This window comes from Protopterus annectens, chromosome 10.part0, assembly GCF_019279795.1.
Source record: "Protopterus annectens isolate FY-2018-M chromosome 10.part0, PAN1.0, whole genome shotgun sequence".
Taxonomy (NCBI): domain Eukaryota; kingdom Metazoa; phylum Chordata; order Ceratodontiformes; family Protopteridae; genus Protopterus; species Protopterus annectens.
Window position 1 is genome coordinate 880,415,499 of NC_056744.1, and position 25,122 is coordinate 880,440,620.

Genomic DNA, 25,122 nt, shown 5'->3' on the forward strand with positions numbered 1-25,122 from the left:
TTTAAAAACTGGCCTGTGCCTCTAATAGACCTTCTCGCAACCAAGGAAAATGCCAATTTGAAAACATTTTGTTCCCAGGGCAAAATGAAATCGGCCTGGAAGACAGATTCCTTATCTTTCTTTTGGATAGACCTCTTTCTCTATGCCTTCCCACCAATACCTCTGCTCCTCAGGGTATTGTTAAAGATGAAAGAAGAGGGACCAAGAGTAATACTAATAAACCCAGTTTGGCTCAGACAGCACTGGTACCATCTGCTGCTCAGCCTAACCACCACAGAACCATGGCAACTGCCACAGATAATGGACCTATTGATACAGGACCAGGGCAAGATTGTGCACCCCAACCTGCAGACCTTCAAATTGTCAGCATGGAGGATACCTTAACTCCATGGAAGGATTCTCTCTTCGATAAGCAGGCCAAGGATATTCTAAAAAGTGCCAGAAGGCCTAGCACAAGGAAATATTACTCCTCCATATGGTAAAGATGCTCCCTTTGGTGTGGGCAAAAAGCACAAAAATCCTAATTTAGCCAAGATTCCTGTCATTGTGGCCTTTTTGACAGTTGTCTGTCGTACACTTCCATAAAAATTCATGCTTCAGCTATCTCAGCCTATATACCTGCTCTCAGCCTCCCATCTTTTCTCACCCCCCTCATGAAACCGTTCCTGAGTGGGGTAGTTCACATTAGGCCACCCAAAAAGCCTCCTGCTCTACACTGGGACTTCAGTTTTGTGTTAGAAAAACATACCCTTCCACCATTAAAACCAGCTGTTTCCTCAGAGTTGAAATTTTTGACCTGGAAGACTGCCATCTTATTTATCACCTCATCTCCTCTGTTAGAAGGGTTTCTGAGCTTCAGGCCTTCATGTCTGTGGAAACATTCCTCATGTTCTACCTAGACAGTCTCTCACTCAGGACTAACCCCTCCTTTATGCTCAAGGTGGTGACCGAGACCTCCTTAAATCAAGCCATACATTTTGCCTACTTTCTTCTCCAACCCCAAAACAAGGAGAAAGTGTACTCCTTACCTAGGATGTACATAGGCAGCTCTGTTACTACTTAGAACCAGGACTGTCAGAAAATGAAACCAACTGTTTGTGGCCTTTGGTGAGACCAGTTTCTAAGCAGACCATCTCTAAATGGATTTCTCACTGTATTTCCTTCTGTTACAGCCATCATGGTTAATAAATTTGCTGATGCTTTGAGGACACATTCCACCAGGGCTACTGCTACCTCTACTGCTTTTCTTAAAGGTGCGCCCACAAAAGACGTTCTGGAGGCTGCAACTTGGTCTTCAGTGCTTACCTTTACCAAACATTTACCACCACCTTTTCAGCCTTCTCCAAGCTGAAAGCAGGATTTGCCACTGCCAGTCTTGCAGGGCATCCTTGCCTCTCCTTAATCTTCCATCCTCCCTCCCTTTCATCTTTGGGAATCTTCCCACTGGTAAGGACTGCAACAATGAAACATGAAGAACGTGGTACAGTGGTGTATACTTAGCATAAATGGAGATGATGTTCTTCGTGTTTCACTGTTGCAGTCATTACATTCGGGTAATCTGCTGGCAGGTTGCCTTCAGTCGGCCTGATTAACAAAGTCTTGGGTCCTGCATCGGTTGCTGTCCCTTCTTCCATGACGTCAGCTCGTCAGGGGTATAAAACATGCAGCCAACGCCATTACATCAGTGTTTCTTGACGTGCGGTGCCTGAAGCAGTTCGCAATTGCCGGTCGGCCAACGCCTGAAATTTTCATTTTTGAGTTTCAGAACCGAAGTTTTCAACTAAAAGCTAAGTACCCTGTTGGGGAGACTTTTTCTTGCTCCTTACAGATGTCAATAAACATTAATAATTGTATTACTTGTGGAAAGCAAATACCGCATAAGGATTTTCATTTGTACTGTATTCCTTGCCTAGGCCCTGACTACGACGTACCTTGCTGTCGGTTTTGTGCTTTATTTAATCAGCGCGCTATCTGTCGTCGGTACATTTTTGCCTCTAAATATTTCGGTTCTCTGTTTAATTATCCAGAAATTACGTCGGTTAGCCATCCGACTACCGGAATCCCGAAAAAACTCGAAGAAAAATACAGGCTGTTGAGGACCAAAACTGCCAACGGCGCTTCTCCTAAGCCAGTCGCCAGTACTCAATGAGGCGCTTTCGCAGCCCCTGATACCTGCTACTTCTGATTTATAGGCCTCTACTGAGACCCATTCGGAGTCCGGTATGCCGCGAGATGCTTCACATATGGAACCCGCGGATGTCTCTACCTTGGATGGGTCCGGAGCCGCTGAGCAAGCACCAGCTTCTGAGGGTGTATTCAGGCCTACAGACTTGCCTATTAAACTGACTCCAACTTCAGTGCTAAGGCCTAAATCTCGATCTATGTCTAAAAAAACGCTGCCCAGGCCCCTATGCCTAAAAAACAAATGATCAAAATGGCTGAAGATTTAATTACTCTAATCGGGGGTAGTCAACCCCCCCCCCCAAGAGGCCTAGAATTGAACTTGACTATGAGTCTTCTGAATTTTTCTGACTCTTCTAATGATCTGGATTTGTCCATACCTACTTATGAGGACTGTGATACAGAGGATTCCATTCCCTCTGCTTCTCCACCTGAGGATTTCTCTTTGGGGAAACTTTACATACCTTAAGGGAGCATTTCCACTGGGAAAGTCAGGATTTCTCTGACTCCAAAAAGAGGCTTAGGGGTTTCCTCCTTCTTCCTCAGCATAGGCCTTTGGCTATACCTCCTGTTCTAGACATTGTTGATGTGGTTTCGGAATTCAGTAAGGTCCCTGATTCCTTGCCTCTAGCAGGGTTCCTGAGTCCCACAAATTCCTTTTCAAAAATCCTGTTGCTGACCCTGAAACCATTTCTCAGGGGCCCAAGGGCATTAAGGCTTCTACTGCTAAAAATCCTACCCCTTCTGATAGAGACTCCAGGGTGCTGGATAGATGGGTTAAAAAGGTTTATACTTCTGCAACCTTAGCAATCAGGGCTTTAAACTGTCAATTCCATGTGCTAAAATTTAAACCGCATATCATGGGACTACTTAAACAGAAAATGATATTGATTTCTGACTGTGTGGAGAATAAAGAGTTACAGGATTTACTGCATTCAGCTGAACAAGTTGGCAAACCTACTTTGCAATGTGGTTTTGATTCTTTAGAAGCCTCTTGCAGGGCTGTAGATGTTCTTCATGTTTCACTGTTGCAGTCATTACACTTGAGTTATCCTGCTGGCAGGCTACCCTCAGTCGGCCTGAATTCCAAAGTCTAGGACCGGCGTCGGTTGCTATTGCCTCTTCCCTGACGTCAGTGCACCAGGGGTATAAAAGATGCAGCCGACGCCATTTTCCTCAGTCTTTCTTGCCGCGCGGTGCCCAAAGCATAAGCAGTTCGCAAGTGCCGGTCGGCAGACTCCTCAGATTTTCATGTTCGAATTTCAGATCCGAAGTCTTCATTAAAAGCTAAGTACCCCATTGGGGAAACTTTTTTTCTTGCTCCAGACCGATGTCAGAAAAAGTTAATAATTGTATTTCTTGTGGGAAGCAAATACCTCATAAGGACTTTCATTCTTACTGTATTCCTTGCCTAGGCCCTGACCACGACGTTGCTAGTTGTCGGTTTTGTGCTAGATTTATCCAACGCACTATTAAGCGTCGGTACGATTTTGCATTACACTATTTTGGCAGAAGATTTAATTATATGATGTCATCGGATAGCCATCCGACTACCGGAATTCACAAGAAACGCAAAGAAAAGGACAGGCATCAGAAGTCCAAAACCGATGACAAGGCTTCTTCTAAGCCAGTTGCCAGTTCTCAGTGAGGCGCCTTCGCAGCCCCTGACGCCCGCTAATTTAGACCCGCAGGCCGCTACCGACTCCCACGTGGAGTCGCCTAGGCCACTGGAGGCTCAAGGTATTGGACCTATGGAGACTATTTCCTCATATGGGTCCAGAGCTGCTGAGCAGGCATCGGCTTCTGAGGGTGTTTTCAGACCAACTCAATTATACATTAAAACGACTTCAGCTTCAAAGGCAAAGACTAAACCACCCTTAAAGACAAAGAAACAAGTACAACAGCCTCATGGACAGGCCTCCATGCCCAAAAAACAGATGCTCAAAATGGCCAAAGACTTGATTACTTTTATCAGGGGTTCCCATCCCCCTCCTGATAAAAGGCCTAGGCAAGAGACAGAATATGAATCTTCTGATCAGGTTTCCATTTCATCTGATTCCTCTTCTGATCAGGAATACTCTCTTCCTACCTATGAGGATTCTGATGCTGAAGAATCTGTCCCTTCAGCCTCTCCTCCTGAGGATTACTCTTTTGGGGAAACCTTGCATACCATGAGGGAGCATTTCCACTGGGAGAGCCAAGATTTTTCAGAATCTAAGAAAAGGCTTAGAGACTTCCTTTTACTACCACAACACAGGCCCCCCTAGCTATTCCATCTGTGTTAGACATTGTTGATGTATTTTCAGAGTCCAGTCTGACCCCTGACTCCTTACCTCCAGCTCCTGTTAAGCCAGACAGGTACTATAGGGTTCCTGACTCTCATAAATTCCTTTTCAAAAACCCTTTTGCTGACCCAGAAACCATCTGTCAGGGTCCCAAAGGGGTCAAGGCTTCTACTGCAAAAAACCCTACCCCCCTCTGACAGGGATTCTAGGGCATTGGACAGATGGGGAAAAAAGATTTACACTTCCGCTGCCTTGGCTATAAGGGCTTTAAATTGTCAGTTTCATATGCTCAAATATCAGCAATATATTATGTCACTGCTTAAACAGAAAATGTTGACAAATTCTGAATGTGCAGAAAACAAAGAAATGTAGGATTTATTGCATGCAGCTGAACAAGTTGGAAAGCATACTTTGCAATATGGTTTTGATTCTTTGGAGGCCTCCTGCAGAGCCGCTGTTACGGGTTCTGTCATCAGGAGGCATGCTTGGTTAAAGGAACAAAGTCTGCCTGATCATGTCAAAGCAAAATTATTAGATGCCCCATTACTGCATGATACTTTGTTTGGTGTTAAAGCAGAAGAGGTGTTAAAGAAAATGGAGGACAAAACTAAATCTATGCTAACAGTTAAGGATTTTTTACTGGTTCAGCCTCCAAGATTTAGTAGACACTGGCCTACAAAGAATTGGTCCTATCCAGTGTCAGAGAGACCACAAAGGGGCAGATATAGACGCCCAAGATGCAGATCCCATCCCAAGGCTCATACAGGTCTAAACAATGGGGTGCTTCTACCTCCAGAAGTTGAGAAGACAAATCACAGCCATGCAGGAAACAGTCCCAATGACTTCCCCCTGCCTGCACCAAGCACTTATCTTCTGGCAGCACCTTTAGGGGGAAAACCATCACTTTTTTTCTCAAAACTGGCACATAATAACCCAGGACAAATAGGTCCTAGACATAGTGCTACAGGGCTACAAGTTTCACTTCTATACCCTGCCAAGGACAGACGGTTGGCCAGACCTGCCAAAACATCAATGGGCAGAGGCACAAAAGCAAGTCTCATCCCTCATGGATATGAGGGCCATTCAACAAGTACCAGAGCAAGAGCAGGGACAAGGATTTTATTTAAGACTGTTCTTGGTGCCAAGAAAGGACAAGACTTGGAGACCAATATTGGACCTCTCTATTCTAAATACATTTCTGGATATACCAAAATTCAAAATGTTGACTCTACAGCAACTTCTGCCCATGCTGGGCAAGAAGGCTTGGCTTGTGACTTTAGACCTAAAAGAGGCATACCTGCATGTCCCAATCAGACAAACATGCAGAAGATGCCTCAGATTCAAAGCTGGCTCAATGCATTACCAATTCTCTGCACTGCCCTTTGGCTTATCTACTGCGCCCAGGGTCTTCACAGAGTGCCTGGCACTGGTAATTGCATTCTGCAGGCATAGAGGAATATAAATATATCCTTACTTGGACGACTGCCTCATTCAAGCAGAGAACAAGGACATTCTACTACAGCATCTGGCGTTTGTAAAGACATTTCTAACAGGCCTAGGGTATACAGTTAATGAAAAGAAATCAAAACTAGTACCCTCTCGAGATAATGTTCCTGGGTGCAAGCTTAAATATAACTGCCCAGATGGCTTATCTCACGTCAGACAAACAAAGGCAACTGCCTACCTATTTCAACCTGTTGGCAACAAAGGCCCAGTTGTCTGCAAGAAAAATTCTGCAGGCTTTGGGCTTCATGGCATCCTGCATTCTACTAATTCCATATGCAAGACTTCATATGAGGAAACTTCAATGGTACTTAAAAAGTTTATGGAGTCAACATTGTCACAGCCTGGAAACAATGATTCCTATCTTACCTTGCCTGCGCCTAGAGTTCCAATGGTGGGCAGAGGCCTGCCACCAAAACAAGGGACTGCCATTCACATCACCCCCTGCCACCCAAACCCTAACTACAGATGCATCAGACTATGCATGGGGGGGGGGGCTCATCTGGCAGGGAAGTGCATTCAGGGCAAATGGAGCCCAAATCAAATGCACCTTCATATCAATCAAAAAGAAATACTAGCTGTACAGAATGCACTGACAGCCTTCAAGGACTACCTTCATCCAGGACAACTACTGGTAAAGACGGACAACACCATGATAATGTGGTACATAAACAATCAAGGGGGTACACATTCTTACCCCCTCTGCAGACTAGCCATGGCCATTGTGGAACATGGCCTTGAGCTACCAAGTACAACTACAAGCTCAGTTCCTGCCAGGAAAGCTGAATATTCTGGCAGACGAACTAAGCAGAAATCTCATGGACCCACACAAATGGAAACTGGAACCACAGTTTCAACATGTTGACACGCAAATGGAGCCCAGACATAGATCTTTTTGCCTCACCCCAGAACTATCAGTTGGACAAATATTTCACAAGAACTCCTCACAAAAAAGCCTGGAAAGTGGATGTTCTGTCCTTCAGCTGGAAAAACCTATCAGTCTATGCCTTTCCTCCTCTGCCTCTCCTTTCCAAAGTTCTACTAAAAGTCAAACAAGACAAACCAAAAATTATTTTGATTGCTCCAGACTGGCCTCGCCAACACTGGTACCCACTCCTGCACAGTGTCACTAATTTCCCCATGGCACCTTCCTTACTGTCTCAGCAGGAGAACCAAATTCTGCGCCTTCACCTCCAAACATTGAATCTTGCAGCTTGGCTAATCATTTAAATTCCCCCTTGGCATCCCTCAGCAAACCTGTGAGGGATGTCATTTTGGAGGCGAGAAGACCTAGTACTAGAAAATCTTATGCTGACAAATGGAAAAGATTCTGCGCCTGGAATCAGTCTCAAGGGATTTGCAATACTTAACTGAGATGCTTCACAAGGGCCTGTCTTTCTCCTCCATAAAAATCCATGCCTCAGCCATTTCAGCTCATTACAACACAGAACCACCCCTCTTCTCTCATCCTCTGCTAAAGCAGTATCTCAGAGGGGCCAAAAACTTGAGACCACCCAGGAGAGCTCCAACCCGTGCCTGGGGCCTTAACTTTGTATTGGAGAAACTCGCTCTACCTTCTTTCGAGCCAGCTGCTACTGTAGACTTAAAATTTCTTTCCTGGAAAACAGCTTTCCTTTTAACAATCACTTCAGCTAGAAGGATCTCTGAATTACAGGCCCTTATGGCATTGGAGCCTTTCATCACCTGTCATGCGGACAGGGTGTCACTCGGGACCAATCCATTCTTCATGCCCAAGGTGGTATCCAGTGTGGCTCTTAATCAGTCCATTCATTTGCCAACTTTCTTTCCCAATCCACAGAACAAGGGAGAGCGGATTCTGCATTCGTTGGATGTAAACAGGCAACTAAGATTCTACTTGGACAGGACTAAATCTCGAAGAAAATCTGAACAACTGCTGGTAGAATTTGCTGCAGGAGCAGATGGGAATACTATTTTGAAATGAACCATTTCTGAATGGATAAGCCAGTGCATTAATTTCTGCTATAAGCACCATGGAAAACCTGTCTCCCAGGGAATCAGATCTCATTCCACCAGGGCTGCATCTACTTCAACAGCCTTTCTCAGAGGTTTGCGTACCAGGGATATTCTAGAAGCTTGCTACCTGCAGTTCAGTTCATACTTTCACCAAGCATTATCACTTACCAGTCTTCTCTAAATCCAGAGCTGGCTTTGCCAGTGCTGTTTTGCAGGGCCTTATAACCGGACCTAATTATGTATAAATCCATCCTTCCAGCCATAGCTTTGGGAATCTACCCAAATGTAATGACTGCAATAGTGAAACACGAAGAACATAGTACAGTTGTGTACACTTACCGTAAATGTAGATGTACCGAGTGTATTCACTGTTGCAGTCCTGGTTACCCTCCCTCCAGCCACCTGTTTTTCTCTTACTATACCACTTCTTTCTTCTACTATGCTTAGAAGCCTTTTTGGTGTATTTGCTTTTGTTTGGAGGCATATTTTGGTGTTTTTAATTACTTATATTTTTTTGCTCCCCATTTGGGGGGCCCCTGACATCTGGAGCAAGAAAAACTGATGTAATGGCTTCGGCTGCATGGTTTATATACCCCTGATGACCTGACGTCATGGAAGAAGGGACAGCAACCGACGCTGGACCCAAAACTTTGTTAATCAGGCCGAGTGAGGGCAACTTGCCAGCAGATTACACAAATGTAATGACTGCAACAGTGAATACACACGAACATCCACATTTATGGTAAGTGTACACAACTGTACTTTTCCCTCTCAACTTCCCTCACTAGCCTATAGGGTAGGCTGTGACAATTTCCTTCTCAGTCAGGTTAACCCTCTTTCTACCTTTTCTTTTCCTGGGCTTCAGTATTCCAGACCCTTAACCTAAGGGTCCCTTTGATCGGCTCCTATCTGTAGGAGCAGGAAAAGTACTCTGGTTATGGCACCGGCCAATTCTCCTTGTACCTAGGCATAGTGACATCAGATAGGACATTCGCCGACTACTGGAGGAGAGAAATTTTTTTCTGGTTGTCAGGCTGGCCAAGGGCTTTTCGCGGTGGGAAATCCCACAAGTTAGGACTGCAACAATGAACGCACTAAAACATCTACATTTCTGTTAAGTATACACAGCTGTATTTTCTCTCCCCTTTCTGGATTCCATTACTGTGACATAAGGCGCTCAACATCTTACATAGCATAGTTTGGGCCGGGAAGGATCTCCTTTTTTATTCTCTTTTACTCTACTGGGATCTATAGTCATATTTGTTAGAGCTATGTAACTGCAAAAATTAACAGAAGATGATGCATATGGGAGGCAGCCTGTTGCTGAGGGAAAATATGGTGCTGCTTTGGAATTCTGAGCAGAAAACACATCAACTTGCAGTGGATTTCGTGCTACAGTTTCAGCATTGATGCTTTTACTTGACCAGTTAGCTGTTATTGTGAGCTCTTCTCAGAACTGCAATGTTTGAACATCTGTAATTATGGTAAACATCATTTAACTGACTTTTCCATCTTTTACATAAAACAAAGGGGGAAACTTAGATTTATGAGCCTGTGTGTGATGAAAATTATCACCCAATTCTTAGCAAAGTCATCTAATATGTGAAAATGCCAAAGTACCATCTTGTCTGTATAGTCTTGGTCATACCCTAATCCAGCTTTACTATTCTAGTCCCGTTTGTTGTTTAGGTAAAAGTAGATGCTTCAGAAGGACTGTCTGTGATCCATGTGATTGCAGCACAGAATTTTGCATAACTACTGTTTGAGGTTGCTTTTAATTATGTCCATTGTGCAGAAGTTGTTTCTCAAGCTTATAGTTTGTATATCTTCACTTTTACTTACTCTTGCACCAAAATGTATTGTAATAACGCCATGTGATGGCCACTAAAGCAATCCCTTTTTTTGCTTTGCCTGTTAAAATGTTTTTTAATTTCATGGCATTTTTTTTTTAGCTTAGATAACTTTTAGAGATTTTTTTTAATATTAGTAGATTTATTTCAACGTGTTTGTTGTTTTTCAGGGTAGATATTGCACACTTAAGCCTTTATAACTTGAGCGTTATTCACAAAAAGAAATATTTTGATTCTGAACTTGAATTAATGGCGTTCGTTAATGAAAACTGGGACAGACTGCAAGCTGGAGAGGTAGGTTCTTTCAGCACTTTTTTAATTAATGCATTTTTGTCAGTATGTGTACTTTAGAGTTGTGACTTACTTTTAATGTTCTGCTTCAAAATTAGCTGAGATTATTAGTGTAGAGTAAAGGAGCAACAATCTTCTTATCAATCTTTGTTGATGAGCTTTTGGAAAAGTAGCAGAAGCAGAGTTCTGTAGTGTCATACCAAAGAGCTTTCTAGGTTGTGTTTTCATTCTGCAGCTGAAGAACAAGGGATATTTTGCAACAGCTAATACTTTTGCATTGGGCCTTGAATTGCTGTCATTTTAAGTGTCTCATAGGTATGTACTAGGTTAGCTGTCCTTGCAGGCCATTTTGAGCCTAGCTGATTTCCTTTTTTTTGTGTTCAAAATAACTTTTCTCATTTAGGTATAGATTGGCTTTACCCATTCCATTGTCGATTAATTATATCTTACCACTAATGAGAGTATCTGGGATAATTTAAGGGTACCCATGCATGGGATAAAACATTTAGGACCTGCTTCTGTCCATTAGTAGCACAGTAGGCAGTGTTTGGGTAAATTTTCTGTTTCTCATTCATAGATCAAAGTTGCAGTTGAATATGGACAGGGATGAACTTTGTTTTATGTGGATGAGGAGTCTGCCCCACAGGGTCCTTTGTGAGATATACATGTCCCTCCAAACCATTCTGTTGATGTTGCAAAAGAGGTTCAGATTCCTAGACAGAGTATGTATGATGTCATTTGAGTTGCTGATGTGAAGTAAATCCATCAGTAGTCAGCCAAAGGATGCCTTGTATGTCTGACACAGGTTGCCTCTTAGCAGTCTATAGGATAGCAGGTATAGTGACAGGGCTTTTTAGTCGATCCATGTAGAACATGTTTAGACCTTGTTTCCTTTTTAGTAAGATATCTCTCTGGATGTTCCAGTTGCATGTGTCTAGGCAGATGCATGCCAAAGGGGGCATTATATTCAGTGATTGGCCTAATAAGGGGCTGAGTAAAGGGAGATAATGACATCCCTAGATCTAGACACAAGTCCCTGTGTTTATAAGCTTTGTTTCGTCCAGGTAAGTGAAACTAGTGAGCATCACTCTTTTGTAGAAGATGTTAAAAGTATTTTGTTACTGGGAAGAAGAATGTTGGTAATTGCACTTTGAGTCTGTGTAACCTCCTAGTGCATGTAGGCTTTCATGCAAGTGATCTGGTCCTGTACTGTGACACATTTTTCTTAGTAGAAGACTTCTGCTGTACCTCAGATGGGAAGTCTTCTTGCTGTTACTCATTATACCATCCTGTTTTTTTTTTTCCAAGCAGTTTGTGCCTTCTTTGCAAAGGTCAGCATTGATCTTGCCATGATTTTTACATACATTAAAGGTTCATGTGCTTGCCATCTTCAAAATTCTTCACTGTTTCAGTGTAATTCAGTACATGTGGAAGTTGGCCACAAGTGGACATCCATCCAGCAAGCCTGACTCCCAGAAAGAGAGAAGTATGTTAGCATGAGTTTTCTTAGGGCCTTTGGGTACATTGCTTTTACCACTGAGAAGTGTGGAAGCCATTTACTTCCAAGAGACCCAGAGGAGAAGCACGTCAGCAAGAGTTTTTTTTTTTTTTCAAGACTTGAAATACACGGCTTCCACCATATCAGTAGTCACCTAAGTCAGACTGCACAATATTGTAAAATCTGGTCATATGTTAAAAAAAAAAACTATGATAACAGCATGCTCACTCACAGAGAAGGCAGTACCAGTGGTGACATTTATTCAAAAGGAGTTTTTCTGGTGTGCATCGCAGGTCAAAATGAATATGACGTTGCCTTTTCTATACCTTGTGCATAACCAAAACAACTTAAAATGTACTAGACAGATCTTGGAGAATGCACATACCTGCAAGGTAGGGTTTTGTGATCTGTCACACACTGGAGAAAACATCAGTATAAAGGTGATATTGACTGTGATGCTAATCCTCAAAGCCTTTAAATTAGCCTGGAATTCAGGAGCCCAGCATCATATTTCAGCCAATACTGCAGTTAAGTGGTAAATAAGGAGGGAGTTGCTTTTGTATTTTGTACCCACTACCTCAGGCTTTTACCGTGTTGGTGATCTGACCCTTATTCCTTTAAAATATTTTGCTATGAGAATATTCTAAGAAATGTGAAAGAAGCCAGGAAGGGTAGTACAAGAATGTTTTGCTTGGCTAATGGAGGAGAGTTTCCATTTGATACAACAAAAAGCAGGAGGGCATGTCTAAAATTTCTGCCTGGCTTCTTTTACATCTACCGCTAGCAAAACCCTGTATCTGTCAAACGGTTTCTTAAGGGTGTATAAAGGCTGTCTCACCTCCCTGGGAAGTCTGCTTCATTCTAGAAGAATTCATGTTGGCTTCCCTTGATCTACATGCTTCTAATGTTATGAAGTCTGTCATAGAAGAAAGTTCTTTTAGTGGCTTTTAATTAACCAAGGAGAATGTCAGATTAACAGGCCCTCATATTCAAGAAACCTTTCACCTTATTACCCAAGGACAAGGTGAGCATAAGAGATGACCTTTCATTAATGCGAAAAGTAGTTGAGTAGAAATCCTGCTCTGCTGGTGTATAGGGATAAGGCTGTTACTAAAACACGGGAGATTAGTCCAGTTAGCAGCTCAAGCATCTGTTGGAGCTGGGCAGAAGAAGGCTGTCTTGAGTTTCAAGGTGCCATGACGCTCCTTGTAGAAGGGAAGCCCAGACATGGAAGTAACTCTGCAGCATGTATGGGGCACATCAGGCCTCATCATGATAGCTTATTATGTGTGGACAGGAAAATGCTTGAACAGGGAGTAATTATGTATTTATTTACTTTTTATTTGCATTTTTTTTTTACCAGGATAGTCCATTGGCCCGCAAGGAACCCATTTTCAAAGGAGTCTGGGGTTGTAAAGCTCCAGTAATTACAAGTGTAATAAGTTTCAGAATTACAAGATTACAGGATAACAATTCTTACAAATTTTACAAAACAGTTAATCAAACATTAGAAAGAGAATACATGGTATTAACAGTTATAATAACTTAATATGTGAAAAATTCCATTCTATACAAATTAAAGTAGTAAAAAAAGAATGCAAATTCCTTCTGGAGATTACTGGCTAAAGGAAGTTATTAGTAGATGTGATTGGGTAAAGAGAGAATTATAGTAGGATGTTATGTAGGAAGAGAGGTATTTGTAGATATGTTAGGTAGAGAGAGAATTATAATAGGATGTTATGTAGGATAAGAGCAAGAGCATTCCCATTGTGAGATTAGATGTGAGTGAAGTTAAGTTTTAAAGCTAGAGAGACTATTAGTGGTACGGATAAGAGGTGGGAGAGAATTCCAGTGACATGCTAAACAGAAGGATAGAAGATGTTTGTCTGGAGGCCGGGCAGGTTTATGTAGCTCGATTAGATTTTGGAAGTTAGATTGAAGGCATCTGTTAGGATGATTCATTTGGAAGGTAGAGGCAAGGGAGGGACAGAGAGACGGGCAAAAAATAATTCTGTGTGCATGGATAAGTTGGATATAAGTGAGATAACTGGGGAGTTCAAGCCAGTTCAGTTGGTGCATGGAGATGCAATGATGGGTATTGGATCTGTGGCTAATTACAAATTTTGAGATTTTATAGTAACAGGAGGAGAGTTTAGTTTTGATGGAGGATTGCAGATTGGTAAGGCTAGAGGCACCATACAGGAGGGAAGGGATATGAGGTATGTATTGGCAAGAACGAGTCTGGTGGAGGGAGAGATGAAACGGTTGTGGCGATAAAGCATACAGAGCTTATTGTGAGTTTTTTAAATATTTACCTGAATATGGCTATCAAACTTTAGTTGGTCATCAATGATGATTCTTAACAATTTAGCAGTGGAGACTGTTTCAAGAGGAGTGTTATTTTGGCTGGTGATAGAGAAAGAATTTTTGTCTAGGGTGATGCTTTTAGAGGGGGGAATTTCATTAGTTTAGTCTTGGATATGTTTAGTGCTAGGTGGTTATCTAGCATCCATTGTTCTGTAGAGGAGAAGGCATCTTGGGTTAATTTTGCTAAGGAAGAGGTGGAGGTTACAGAACAGATTATTGTCGAGTCATCTGCTTATTGGATGAGGTTGGCATTAGGGATGGCGTGGTGAAAGTCATTAATGAGGACACTGAAAAGCAGGGCCCCTAGAATTGAGCTTTGGGGCATGCCTGTAGGAGTGTTTAGGAATGGTGAAGTAGATTTTTTCCACTTGACTCCTTGTTGCCTATTTGATAGGTAGCTGGTGAACCAGTTAATAGAGGAGTGGGAAAGTTTTAGTTTAGAGAGCTTAGTAAGGAGAAGGTTATGAGTGATGGTGTCGAAGGCTTTAGAGAGGTCTAGGAGGAGGGTGGATACAGTATGACCAGTGTCACAGGCTTTGTTTACGGTTTCTAGGAAGGAGAGGAGAGCGGTGGTGGTGCTATGGCCTAGTCAGAATCCATGCTAGGTGGGAGTAAGAAGGTTATTGCTTATTAGATAGGGTAAGAGTTGTAGGTGGATGCATTTTTCGGGAAGTTTTGAAATAGGGGATAAGATAGCGATGGCACGGAAGTTTGAGATTTCATTATTGTTAACACCTTTATGTAGTGGGATAATAAAGGCCTTTTTCCAGAGCTGGGGAACCTGGCTTTCTGAAATTGATCGATTTATTAGGATGCAGATGGGGAAGGCAATGACTTCTGCGGCTATCTTAAGGAAGTAGGATGGTATTTCATCAGGAGCATTAGAGCAAGGTTTCAATTTTAGAAATTTTGTAATGGTAGAAATGGGAATGGGGTTCATGGAGAAGGGTGCAGGTTGGGAGCAAGAGATATTGGAGAAGGAGGGGATGTGATGAGGTTGTTGTGGGGGAACACGGTTATCAGTGAAGGATGATGTTAGTTTGGATGTGGAATCAATAAAAAATGAGTTGAACTGAGTAGCTAAATCTGAATCAGAGGCATTTGGGTTCGAGCAAGGGTTTTCTTTTTTACCTTGGTTATGAAGAGAAGGAGATTCCATCCCAGAACTTTTTCGGGTTATTGTTGTGGGCTTGGAGAGTGGAAAAATAGGGTTTTGTGGTCTGAGTTAATACGTTTTTTTTACTTTGTTGCGAAGTGTTTTGTATTCATTAAAGGAAGTAATAGTTTTTGTTTTATGGTAGCGTTTCCAAGCTTTATCACGGTGTTGCATGGTGGCTAGGGTATTCTTAGTTAGCCAAGGGACGGAGTTACTTTTAGTGCGTTTTGTTTTCCAGGGAGAGAAGGAGTCTAGCAGGTTTAAGAAGGTTTCATTGAAGTGGCTAACAGCATTTTCCAGGGGTAAAGTTTTTATTCTTTACTGCATCAGAGAGTGCATTGGGGTTGAAGTTTTTTAGGTACAGAGTAGAGGTGTATGTGTGAGAAAGTTGTAGGAAGGTGGGCAGGTGATGGGCAAAAGTGGGAAGGTGGTCACCTAGAGAGTCTGGAAAGGTACAACTATTGGAGAAGTAGTGAGGATGGGAAACTAGGATCAAATCTAGGGTACTCCTGCAAGAGAAATCTTTGCAAGTTCTGGTTATGGAGTTAATAAGTTGAGTGAAGTTATAAAGATTTATATTTAGAGAGTTAGTAGGATATTGAATTGTGTCCCTGTTAATGTTAACATCCCCCAGTATTATAGTTTCATTAGTGATATTGGTCAATAGCCGTGATATTGGTCGATAGCCAGGAGAGAATTAGTGGCCCCTTTGGCATGTCACCTGCTCAGGTAAGGGTTGCTGCATAAATGGACACCCCCCTAATTGTATACATAACATCTGTTGCACTTAGACATATGTACTGTACACTAAGTGCAGCACAATTACTTCCCCTACCCACATGCACTTTTTTATTACAGCTGTGTGGTTCTCTGCACACAGGATATTTGCAACCATCATATGTCTCTGCAGGTGAATGTCACGTCAGATATCTGTCCCCAGTCAAACATACCACAGGGAAATGTCTTGCTGCCTAGGAGTCTGAACCTACATGGGGTACATAGAACAGCTGTATGAGTGTGCACACTGTAATAGCAGGTATTCAAGTATTACTGTTACAGTGCGAGTTCCCACCCCTTCACTTTCTTCTTTTTAACTATGTCATATTTCTCCCAAAGTCTGAGTTGTGGGGAGCAGGAATTTCCCCTATACCTTTCTTTCAGACCCATTCCTCCATGTAGTTCCTCCCTCCTCATCCAGTGTTCAGGAGGTGTGGATAATAAAGGGAAGACTCCTTCCTCTGCACCCCACCCCCACCCCGAGTCTTACAGGAGCTGCATTTGTTTCATCTTGGAATATTTTCACTTAAGGTACATAAAAGGGGAGTCTTCATTATCTAAAAAGAGTTGAATATGGCATGGTGTGTGACTACCCCTTTTTCTGTGGTGTATATGTGAATCCATGTAGCACAATGAAGCCCATTCATTTTGGAGTGTATGAAGAAGTCTTGGAGTCGGGCCAGTTAGGCAGATGTGCACCTTTGGCTAACTCCCTTATGAATTGAATTGTACTATAACAATGATCTTACCTGAAAATCTACTGTTATGTTGAATGTACGTCCCCAAAGAGGTCCCTCATAGCAGCTGCATTCTGATACGCAGGTTAATTGGAGCTGTCTGTGTGAATCCAGAAACTGCGGAAAAAGACCAGTGAAATTGTATGTTTAGGTAAAATTCAGTTGCTGATTAGTAATTATACTGCCTGGGTGCCAATAAAAACAAAATTTGGAGAACCCAAGAAAAAAATCACCCAGAAAAGAAGAGAAAACTGTCTGGGAAGAGTCTTGTGACCATTCAGCAAAATCGGAATTTCATCTTTGTTACAGGGATAGCTTCCAGTAATTTAGAAGAAAAAAATCAAATATGCTTAGAGGTATTAAAGTGAATGAAGCACTGCAAGAATATATAAAGTCAAATTACAAAAGACTGTAAAGTGGTGGAAGCTGTAAACAGCCATTCAGATGAACTGATAAAACTGAAAAAAATCAGAGGCTGAAGTAAAGAAAAATATGACTAAGCTTGAGGCTTCATAAAAAGTGCTGTTGCAAAAAATGGTAGTCCTTCCAGTACAAACACACACTCCTGTCCACCCATACTATGGTGGTGGGAACTCGCATTGCAGCAGTAATCCTTGAATATCTGTAGTTACAATGAGTGCACTCATACATCTGTACTTAATGTTCTTGGTTTAAGCTATAGAAAACTTTTGTAAAGTAAAGTGATTTGAAAATAAAATGACTCTAATCGAAAATAGTTTAGTGGATTTGCAATTTGCACAGTTATTAGCTGTTTTTTTACTACCGAATGCTTTCATTGGAAGACAAGAAGTCGTCGGGTGCAGGCAGAGTAGGTCATGAGAAGTCTAAATAGTGTGTTCTGAGTGAAATTTGCTAAGATTCTTTCATGCATCCGCAAAGTTAGTGGCTGCTTATTTGTCTTATTGCTGGCTGCTTTTGTTTAGAGGCAAGCTGTCTGCATATGCAAGCAGTTAATTTTGAGAGGTCACAGCATTTTTCACTGAGAGAAATGTAAGACGCGCAGTGTAATGTTTAAAGTTACAGTGGCAAGCTAAATAGTTTTAAACTGTGGGAAATTAATTAGTTGTACAAGTAGTTTCCTCCCCATCAGCCTGAATATTGTATTGTGTTTAATGTAATGGTCCACAATTAAGTTTATTTAAAGCTAGACCGTGTTCTTTTTGTTGGAGTTAAACGTTGATGTTTACTAAAAGTATGCAAGCTGTTTTTTTACATCTGAGAGAGGGAGTAGAGGTAAAAAACACAAGTCAATTAATGGAAGTAGGAATACAGGCTGTGGCATTTGCTTTAGTGTGGGCAACCTTAAGTTTAGACTAGATAACGTCTGTGAGTGATGCCATCAATTTGGGGGAAATGCTCATATCTGCAGGGGTAAACTTAATTTGTTGAAAATGTATATAGTTTGTGTTCTAAGTTAAAAGGAAATGGGGGTTCTGAAAATGTATCTATTTTGTATGTGTTTTCATTGAAACAAAAATTAATAATGTGATATAGGTTCAAATGGAGATTAGAAGTAATTGCCTAAGCTATCGGCTTATATTATCATGGAATGTAAATGTCCTTACAGCTGTAGACAAAAAAATGGCAAATGTATTAGGATCATAATAGGTTTCTAGGCTAACTGCCCTAGAGCCTGTTTCAGTCTAGCCATTCATGCGTCAAATCTCCCAATATGATTTGATATATGTCTGTGACTTAGGTCATCTGCAAACTGCCCCTGTCCGTAAGGACCACAGGAGATAAGCCAGGAGTGAATTTCAGATTTCTCATCCATTGGTCCAAATTGCATTTGAATAAGCTTTTAGGGAAGAGCTCTATTTCACATGAATGTGGAGTCTGTTCCACAGGAGTAATCATCTCTGACACACCCAACTGTCCCTGCAACATATTATGTTTGTTACAGATGAGGTTTGGTTCCTTAGATTGGGTAATTCTAGTGCTGTTTGTTTTGTGAATGTGTAGCAGACCCCTCAGTACTGGATCAAATTGCCTTGTTGTTTAGACATAGATTGCCCCCAGTAGTCTGTAGGAGACAGAGTACAGGAACAGGGGTTTGAGGCAGTCCGCATAGGACATATTATCTAAACCTGTATACTTTTAGTGAGGAGCTTCTCTTGCTGCTTCATTTATTGCAAGTGCCTGGCCAGGTATATACAGAAAGGTGCTTTGTACTCTATTATTAGTCTAATGAGGCCTGAGTGTAGTGAGACTATGATCTGCTTAAATATGGATGCCATGCCCTTATAAAGTTGCACCACATAGGATAATTTCAATACAATGAACACGTGTTGATCAAAGTTCAGGTTAATGTCAACCTGAGTTCTCAAGTCCCTTACCACTGGGTCAACTTTTAGAGTGTTCTCAATGTTGTAATTTGCAGGGGTAGTCATCTTCCCAAAGGATATAATTATCCTTTTTTTGCATTGTGTTTTAGGCCATGGTTCTTGCACCAGTTATTTGTTTTGGTCAGACTTTTGGTGGATATTTACATTTTTGGCAGATTCAGTGATTGCAATTGTCAGCAAGTTTCGTCAACCGAAGGCCTTCTACATTTGCCTTGACTTCAGAGAATTTTATTCCAAACAGTAGAGGTTCCTTTACTGAGCCCTGTGGGAGACCACTAGTAACATGCCTCTTGGTGGAGGTAGATTCCACCACCCTTATGTCATGTGTCCTATATATGCGTCACCAGGTTATCCATCAGATGACATAGGGATTTATGCCCAAGTTTGTGTATAATACACGACAGAGGTATTGTCAAATGCCTTTGCCAGGTCAAGGTAGGCAGGATGTACCATTTTGCCATCATCCATGGCTGTAGTGACCTTCTCAAAGAAATCCACCAGCCTTTGATGCAAATGAACTGGGATGGGTCCCATGTTTGAAAATTTCTTATGTCATTGTTTATCAGTTCCACAATAATTCTTTCCATGGCCTTTTATGGAAGACTTGTCAAGCTTGAGGATTTGTTAGTCAGCCTTTATGTGCAGGGATGATAGTTGCAGGCCTTCTTTCCCTAGGGATTAAGCCTGTCTAGAGGTTGTAATTGAACAGATATTCTATTGAGCATGACAGATCATGTTTCAAGCTATTTAGGAGGCATCCTGTGGTATTATCAGAACCCATTGATGCAATGTTTTTAACTCTGGAGGGTGCTTTGAGGACCTGTTCTTTAGTGATAGTTGGGGGGAGAAATGGTAGAGGGTATTTCCTTGGGGTGGGGGGTGGACCAGGAGTGATGGAGTGAAATTGGAGCTAAATTTATTGGCCAGCAAATTTGTACATCTCCCAGTTTGGCATAAGAAGTTCTCTCTACTATTAGTTCAGCACACTGTTGGGTGTTAAGGTTGTGTACATAACTGAAAATGCTCTGTGGTTATCCTTATTCTGGGAGGATATTTATGCCCCAAAATTGAGTTTGATGGACTTGATTAGTATCCTGAGTTGCTTGTGGAGATTGATGAGAGGATTTTGTGTTGCACTGTTGCAGTCATCGCATTTGTGTTACCTGCCTGCAGGTAGCCCTCAGCCGGCCTGAATACCAGTGTCTTCGGATTTCGGTGTCGGATGCAGTCGCTTCTTCCCTGACATCAGGTCGTCAGGGGTATAAAACATGCAGCCGACGCCATTGCATCAGTCTTTCTTGCCGTACCTGAAGCAGAAGCAGTTCGCAAATGCCAGTCGGCCGTCTCCTGAAATTTTCGTTTTCGAGTTTCAGACCCGAAGACTTCAAAAAAGAAAAGTACCCCATTGGGTATCCTTTTTCTTGCTCCAACCGATGTCAGTAAAAGTTAACAATTGTCTTACCTTACTACATCCCCTGTTTAGGCCCAGACCACGACTTCCCTTGCTGTTGGTTTTGTGCCTTGTTCAACGCCTGAACTATTCGTTGTCGGACCATTTTTGCAGCCAGTTACTTTCGTACTCTATCTACGTACTCCGAAATGGCTTTGTTAAGCCATCCGACTACCAATCTCCTGAAAAAACGTAAGGATAAAGACAGAGACAGACCACATAGGTCCAAAATTGTCGACAACGCTTCCGTTAAGCTAGTCGCCAGTCCGCTGGTACTCAGTGAGGCACTTTTGCAGCCCTTGATACCCGCGACTTCAGATTCGCAGGCCTCTGCTGAGACCCATTCAGAGTCCGGTGTGCCGCAAGATGCTTCTTCGACTGTGGAACCTGCGGATGTCTCTGCCTTGGATGGGTCCAGAGCTGCTGTGCAGGCACTGGCTTCTGAGGGTGTATTCAGGCCTACAGACATTCATATTAAACCGACGCCATCGTTTCCATCCAGAAGTTCCAAATTCCTCAGGTCAAAAACTCTCACTACACCTAGAAAACCGATGACCAAACCACAGGCTCAGGCCCATATGCCTCAAAAACAAATGCTTAGAATTTCTGAAGACCTTATTACCTTAATTAGGAGAAGCCAGCCTTCCCCCTCCAAGAGACCTAGAACTGATTTTCTTTCTGATTCTTCTGATCAGGAATCTGATATTTCTGCTCCTTCTGATTACCAGGATTTGCCCTTATGTACTTATGAGGATTGTGATGCAGAGGACTGCATTCCCTCTGCTTCCCCTTCAGAACATTTTTCTTTCAGTGAAACCTTGGATACTCTTAGGGAGCATTTTCGCTGGGAAAACCAGGATTACCCTGAGTCCAAAAAGAGACTTAGGGAATTCTTACTCCTGCCTCAACACAGGCCTTTAGCTATCCCTCCTGTTCTGGAAATTGTAGATGATGCTTTCTTGGAATCTAGCCTTACCCCAGACATTTTGCCTCCAGCTCCCAGAAAACCTGACAGGTACTACAGAGTACCTGACTCTCATAAGTTCCTCTTCAAGAATCCTTATGTTGATCCCGAGACCATTTCCGAAGGACCAAAAGGCATTAAGGCTACTGCTGCCAAAAATTCTACTCCTTCTGATAGAGATTCTAGAGCCTTAGACAGATGGGGTAAGAAGGTATACAGTTCTGCTACTTTTCCTATTAGGGCTTTAAATTGCCAGTTTCATATGTTGAAGTATCAGCATCATATTATGGGACTACTTAAACAGAAAATTATGTTGATTCCTGACTGTGCTGAACACAAAGAATTGCAAGATTTTATATATTCTGCAGAACAAGTTGGTAAACATACGTTGTAATGTGGTTTTGACGCTTTAGAAGCATCTTGCAGGGCTGCTGTCACTGGGTCTGTACTTGGAAGGCATGCTTGGCGTAAGGAACAAAACTTGCCAGATCATGTTCAAGCTCAATTACTGGATGCTCCCTTAAACCAAGACCTCCTTTTTGGCAACAAAGCAGAAGTCCTCAAAAGGATGGAGGAAAAAGCTAAATCTATGCAAACTGTTAAAAGATTTCCTACAAGTACATCCTCCCAGATTCAGTAGGCATTGGCCTTCAAAGAACTGGTCCTTTCCAGTCCCTTACAGGCCTTCTCAGTCCAAACCCAGGAACAGCAGACCACCTAGGCTACAGTCTCAGGCTACGCACAGATCTAAGCAGTGGGAGGCTCCCACTTCCAAAGCAGGGAGTAGTAAGGCACCCCCCTACAGAAAAATGGCACAGTGACTTAACCTTAACCCTTTCAAGCCCTGCTCAACTACCTGCTCCCTTGGGAGGAAAGCTCGCCCTGCATGCAAAAAACTGGGAACTCATTACCCAGGACAAATGGGTTTTAAACATAGTTTCCTAAGGATGCAGATTCCACTTCCACGCACTATCAACCCCAAATGGTTGGCCAGACCTTACCCCTAAATCAGTGGGTGGACACCCAACAGCAGGTTCTCTCTCTTCTCAGTATCAGGGCTATTCAACCTGTCCCAGCAGAAGAAAGGGGCCAAGGTTTTTATTCAAGACTTTTTCTGGTACCCAGAAAAGACAACTCCTGGTGTCCTATCCTGGATCTCTCTTTTCTCAACACCTTTCTGGTGGTTCCAAAATTCAAAATACTAACTCTTCAACAGCTTCTTCCTATGCTAGCCAAGGATGCCTTGCTGGCAACCCTAGACTTAAAGGAAGCTTACCTGCACATCCCAATAAGAGGATCCTGCAGACAATACCTATGTTTCAGGGCGGGCTCCATGCACTTTCAGTTGTCTGCACTTCCCTTTGGCTTATCTACTGCACCCAGGGTGTTCACAAAGTGTCTAGCTCCAGCCATTGCGTTTTGCAGGCAGAGAAATATTCAAATTTACCCATACTTGGACGATTGTCTGATTCAGGCAGAAAGCCAGTACTTGCTATTACAACACCTGGCATTCGTAAAGAAACTTATAACCTCACTGGGGTACGCCATCATCATCTTTCGGCTGTTCCCATTAGGGGTCACCACAGCAGATCATCTGTTTCCATTTCTTCCTGTCCTCTGCATCTTGCTCTGTCATACCAACGACCTGCATGTCCTCTCTCACCACATCCATAAACCTTCTCTTAGGCCTTCCTCTTTTCCCGTTACCTGGTAGCTTCATCCTTAGCATCTATTTCCCAGTATACTCAGCACATGCCCAAACCAATGTAATCTTGCCTCTCTCTCTTTGTCTTCAAACATTCCAACCTGGGCTGACCCTCTAATATACTTATTCCTAATCCTGTCCACCTTCATCACACCCAGGGCAAATCTTAACATCTTTAACTCTGCCACATCCAGCTCTTACTCCTGCCTTTTTGTCAGTGCCACTGTCTCCAACCCATATAACATAGCTAGTCTCAATACCCTCTTATAGACCTTCCCTTTCACTCTTACTGGTACTAGTCTGTCACAAACCATTCCTGACACTCTTCTCCACCCACTCCATCCTGCCTGTACTCTCCTGCACCTCTCTTCCACACTCACCATTACTCTGAACTATTGATCCTAAGTATTTAAACTCATCCACCTTTGCCACCTCTACTCCTTGCAACCTCACCATTCCTCTCTCCTCCCTCTCATTCACACACATATATTCTGTCTTAGTCCTGCTGACCTTCATTCCTGTTCTCTCTAGAGCATATCTCCAGGGTCTCCTCCAGCAATTCAACGAAAAGAAATCTCACCTAATACCCTGCCAACAGATTGTATTCCTGGGAGCAAGCTTGAACACAACTTGCCAGATGGCATTCCGTACTCCGGAGAAACAAGTTTATTTGACAACCTGCTTCAAACTATTGGCCACAAAACCCTAGCTATCTGCAAGGAAAATACTGTAAGCTGTGGGGTTCATGGCCTCTTGCATTCTACTAATTCCCTATACAAGACTGCATATGAGGAAACTCCAGTGGTATCTAAAAAGCCTAAGGTGTCAACATTCTTAGGACCTGGAAACAATGATTTCTGTCATTCCTTGTATGAAGACAGAGTTCCTTTGGTGGGCAAAGGTCTGCTACCACAACAAGGGACTCGCTTTCACTCTACCCCTGCCTCCCAAACCCTAACAACAGATGCATCAGACTATGCATGGGGGGCTCACATGGCAGGCTAGTGCATTCAGGGCAAATGGAACCTGAGACAGATGCACCTGCATATCAATCAAAAAGAAACGTTAGCTGTACAGAATGCTCTTACAGCCTTCAAAGACATTTTTCTTCCAGGACAACTATTGGTAAAGACAGACAACACCAAAGTTATGTGGTACATAAACAAGCAGGGGGGAACCCACTCGTACCGTCTCTGCAGATTAGCCATAGCTCTGTGGGACACAGCCTTGAGCTACCAAGTACACCTACAAGCACAATACCTGCCAGGCAAACTAAATTCACTGGTAGACTTAAGCAGAAATCTCATGGACCCACATGAATGGAAACTAGAACCCAAAATAGTCAACCTCTTGAGGAACAAATGGGGGACTCCAGAGGTAGACCTGTTTGCCTCCCCTCAGAACTACCAATTGAACAAACTCTGCACAAGAACTCCCCACAGTCAAGCTTGGAAAGTGGATGCCCTGTCCTGTACCTGGGAAAGTCTTTTGGTTTATGCCTTTCCCCCCTCTGCCTCTCCTCTCGAAGGTTCTACTAAAGATCAAACAGGGCAAGCCAAGGGCAATACTGATAGCACCAGACTGGCCACGCCAGCACTGGTATCCACTCTTGCGCAGTATGACACTGCTACAACCATGGCACCTGCCTCAGACCTGTTCCCTGCTGTCCCAGCAGGCGGGCCAGATTCTGCACCGTCAGCTTCAAACCCTGAACCTTGCAGCCTGGCTAATTCTTTGAGCTCTCCTCTATGACCCTGACCTTGAGTAGCATACTACCTTCACCTAGAATGATACCACAATACAGAGACAAAATGATAAATTTCAAAAGTTGGCTAAGCATCTGGTGTCATTCTAAGGGGATCCAGTGTCTGTCTGCCTGGGATGACATGATAGACAAGCCTCGCTGTTTCCCCAGAGATGGTTTGCACCTGTCACCCCTAGGCTTTCAAATACTGGGCAAGACTCTTGCCATCCCCATAGTGCCTTTTGTAGGCAAG

At 42.8% G+C, this 25,122-nt stretch overlaps 1 protein-coding gene across 1 annotated transcript in view; it reads left to right on the plus strand.

Moving 5' to 3' along the window:
• MTF2 (metal response element binding transcription factor 2) overlaps positions 1-25,122 on the plus strand; it is a gene marked incomplete in the record, with an annotated part of 1,616,286 nt that overhangs the window by 1,072,952 nt on the left and 518,212 nt on the right. The window contains 1 exon segment of the mRNA XM_044085679.1: positions 9,985-10,108. Coding sequence (XP_043941614.1) covers positions 9,985-10,108 — 124 coding nt within the window.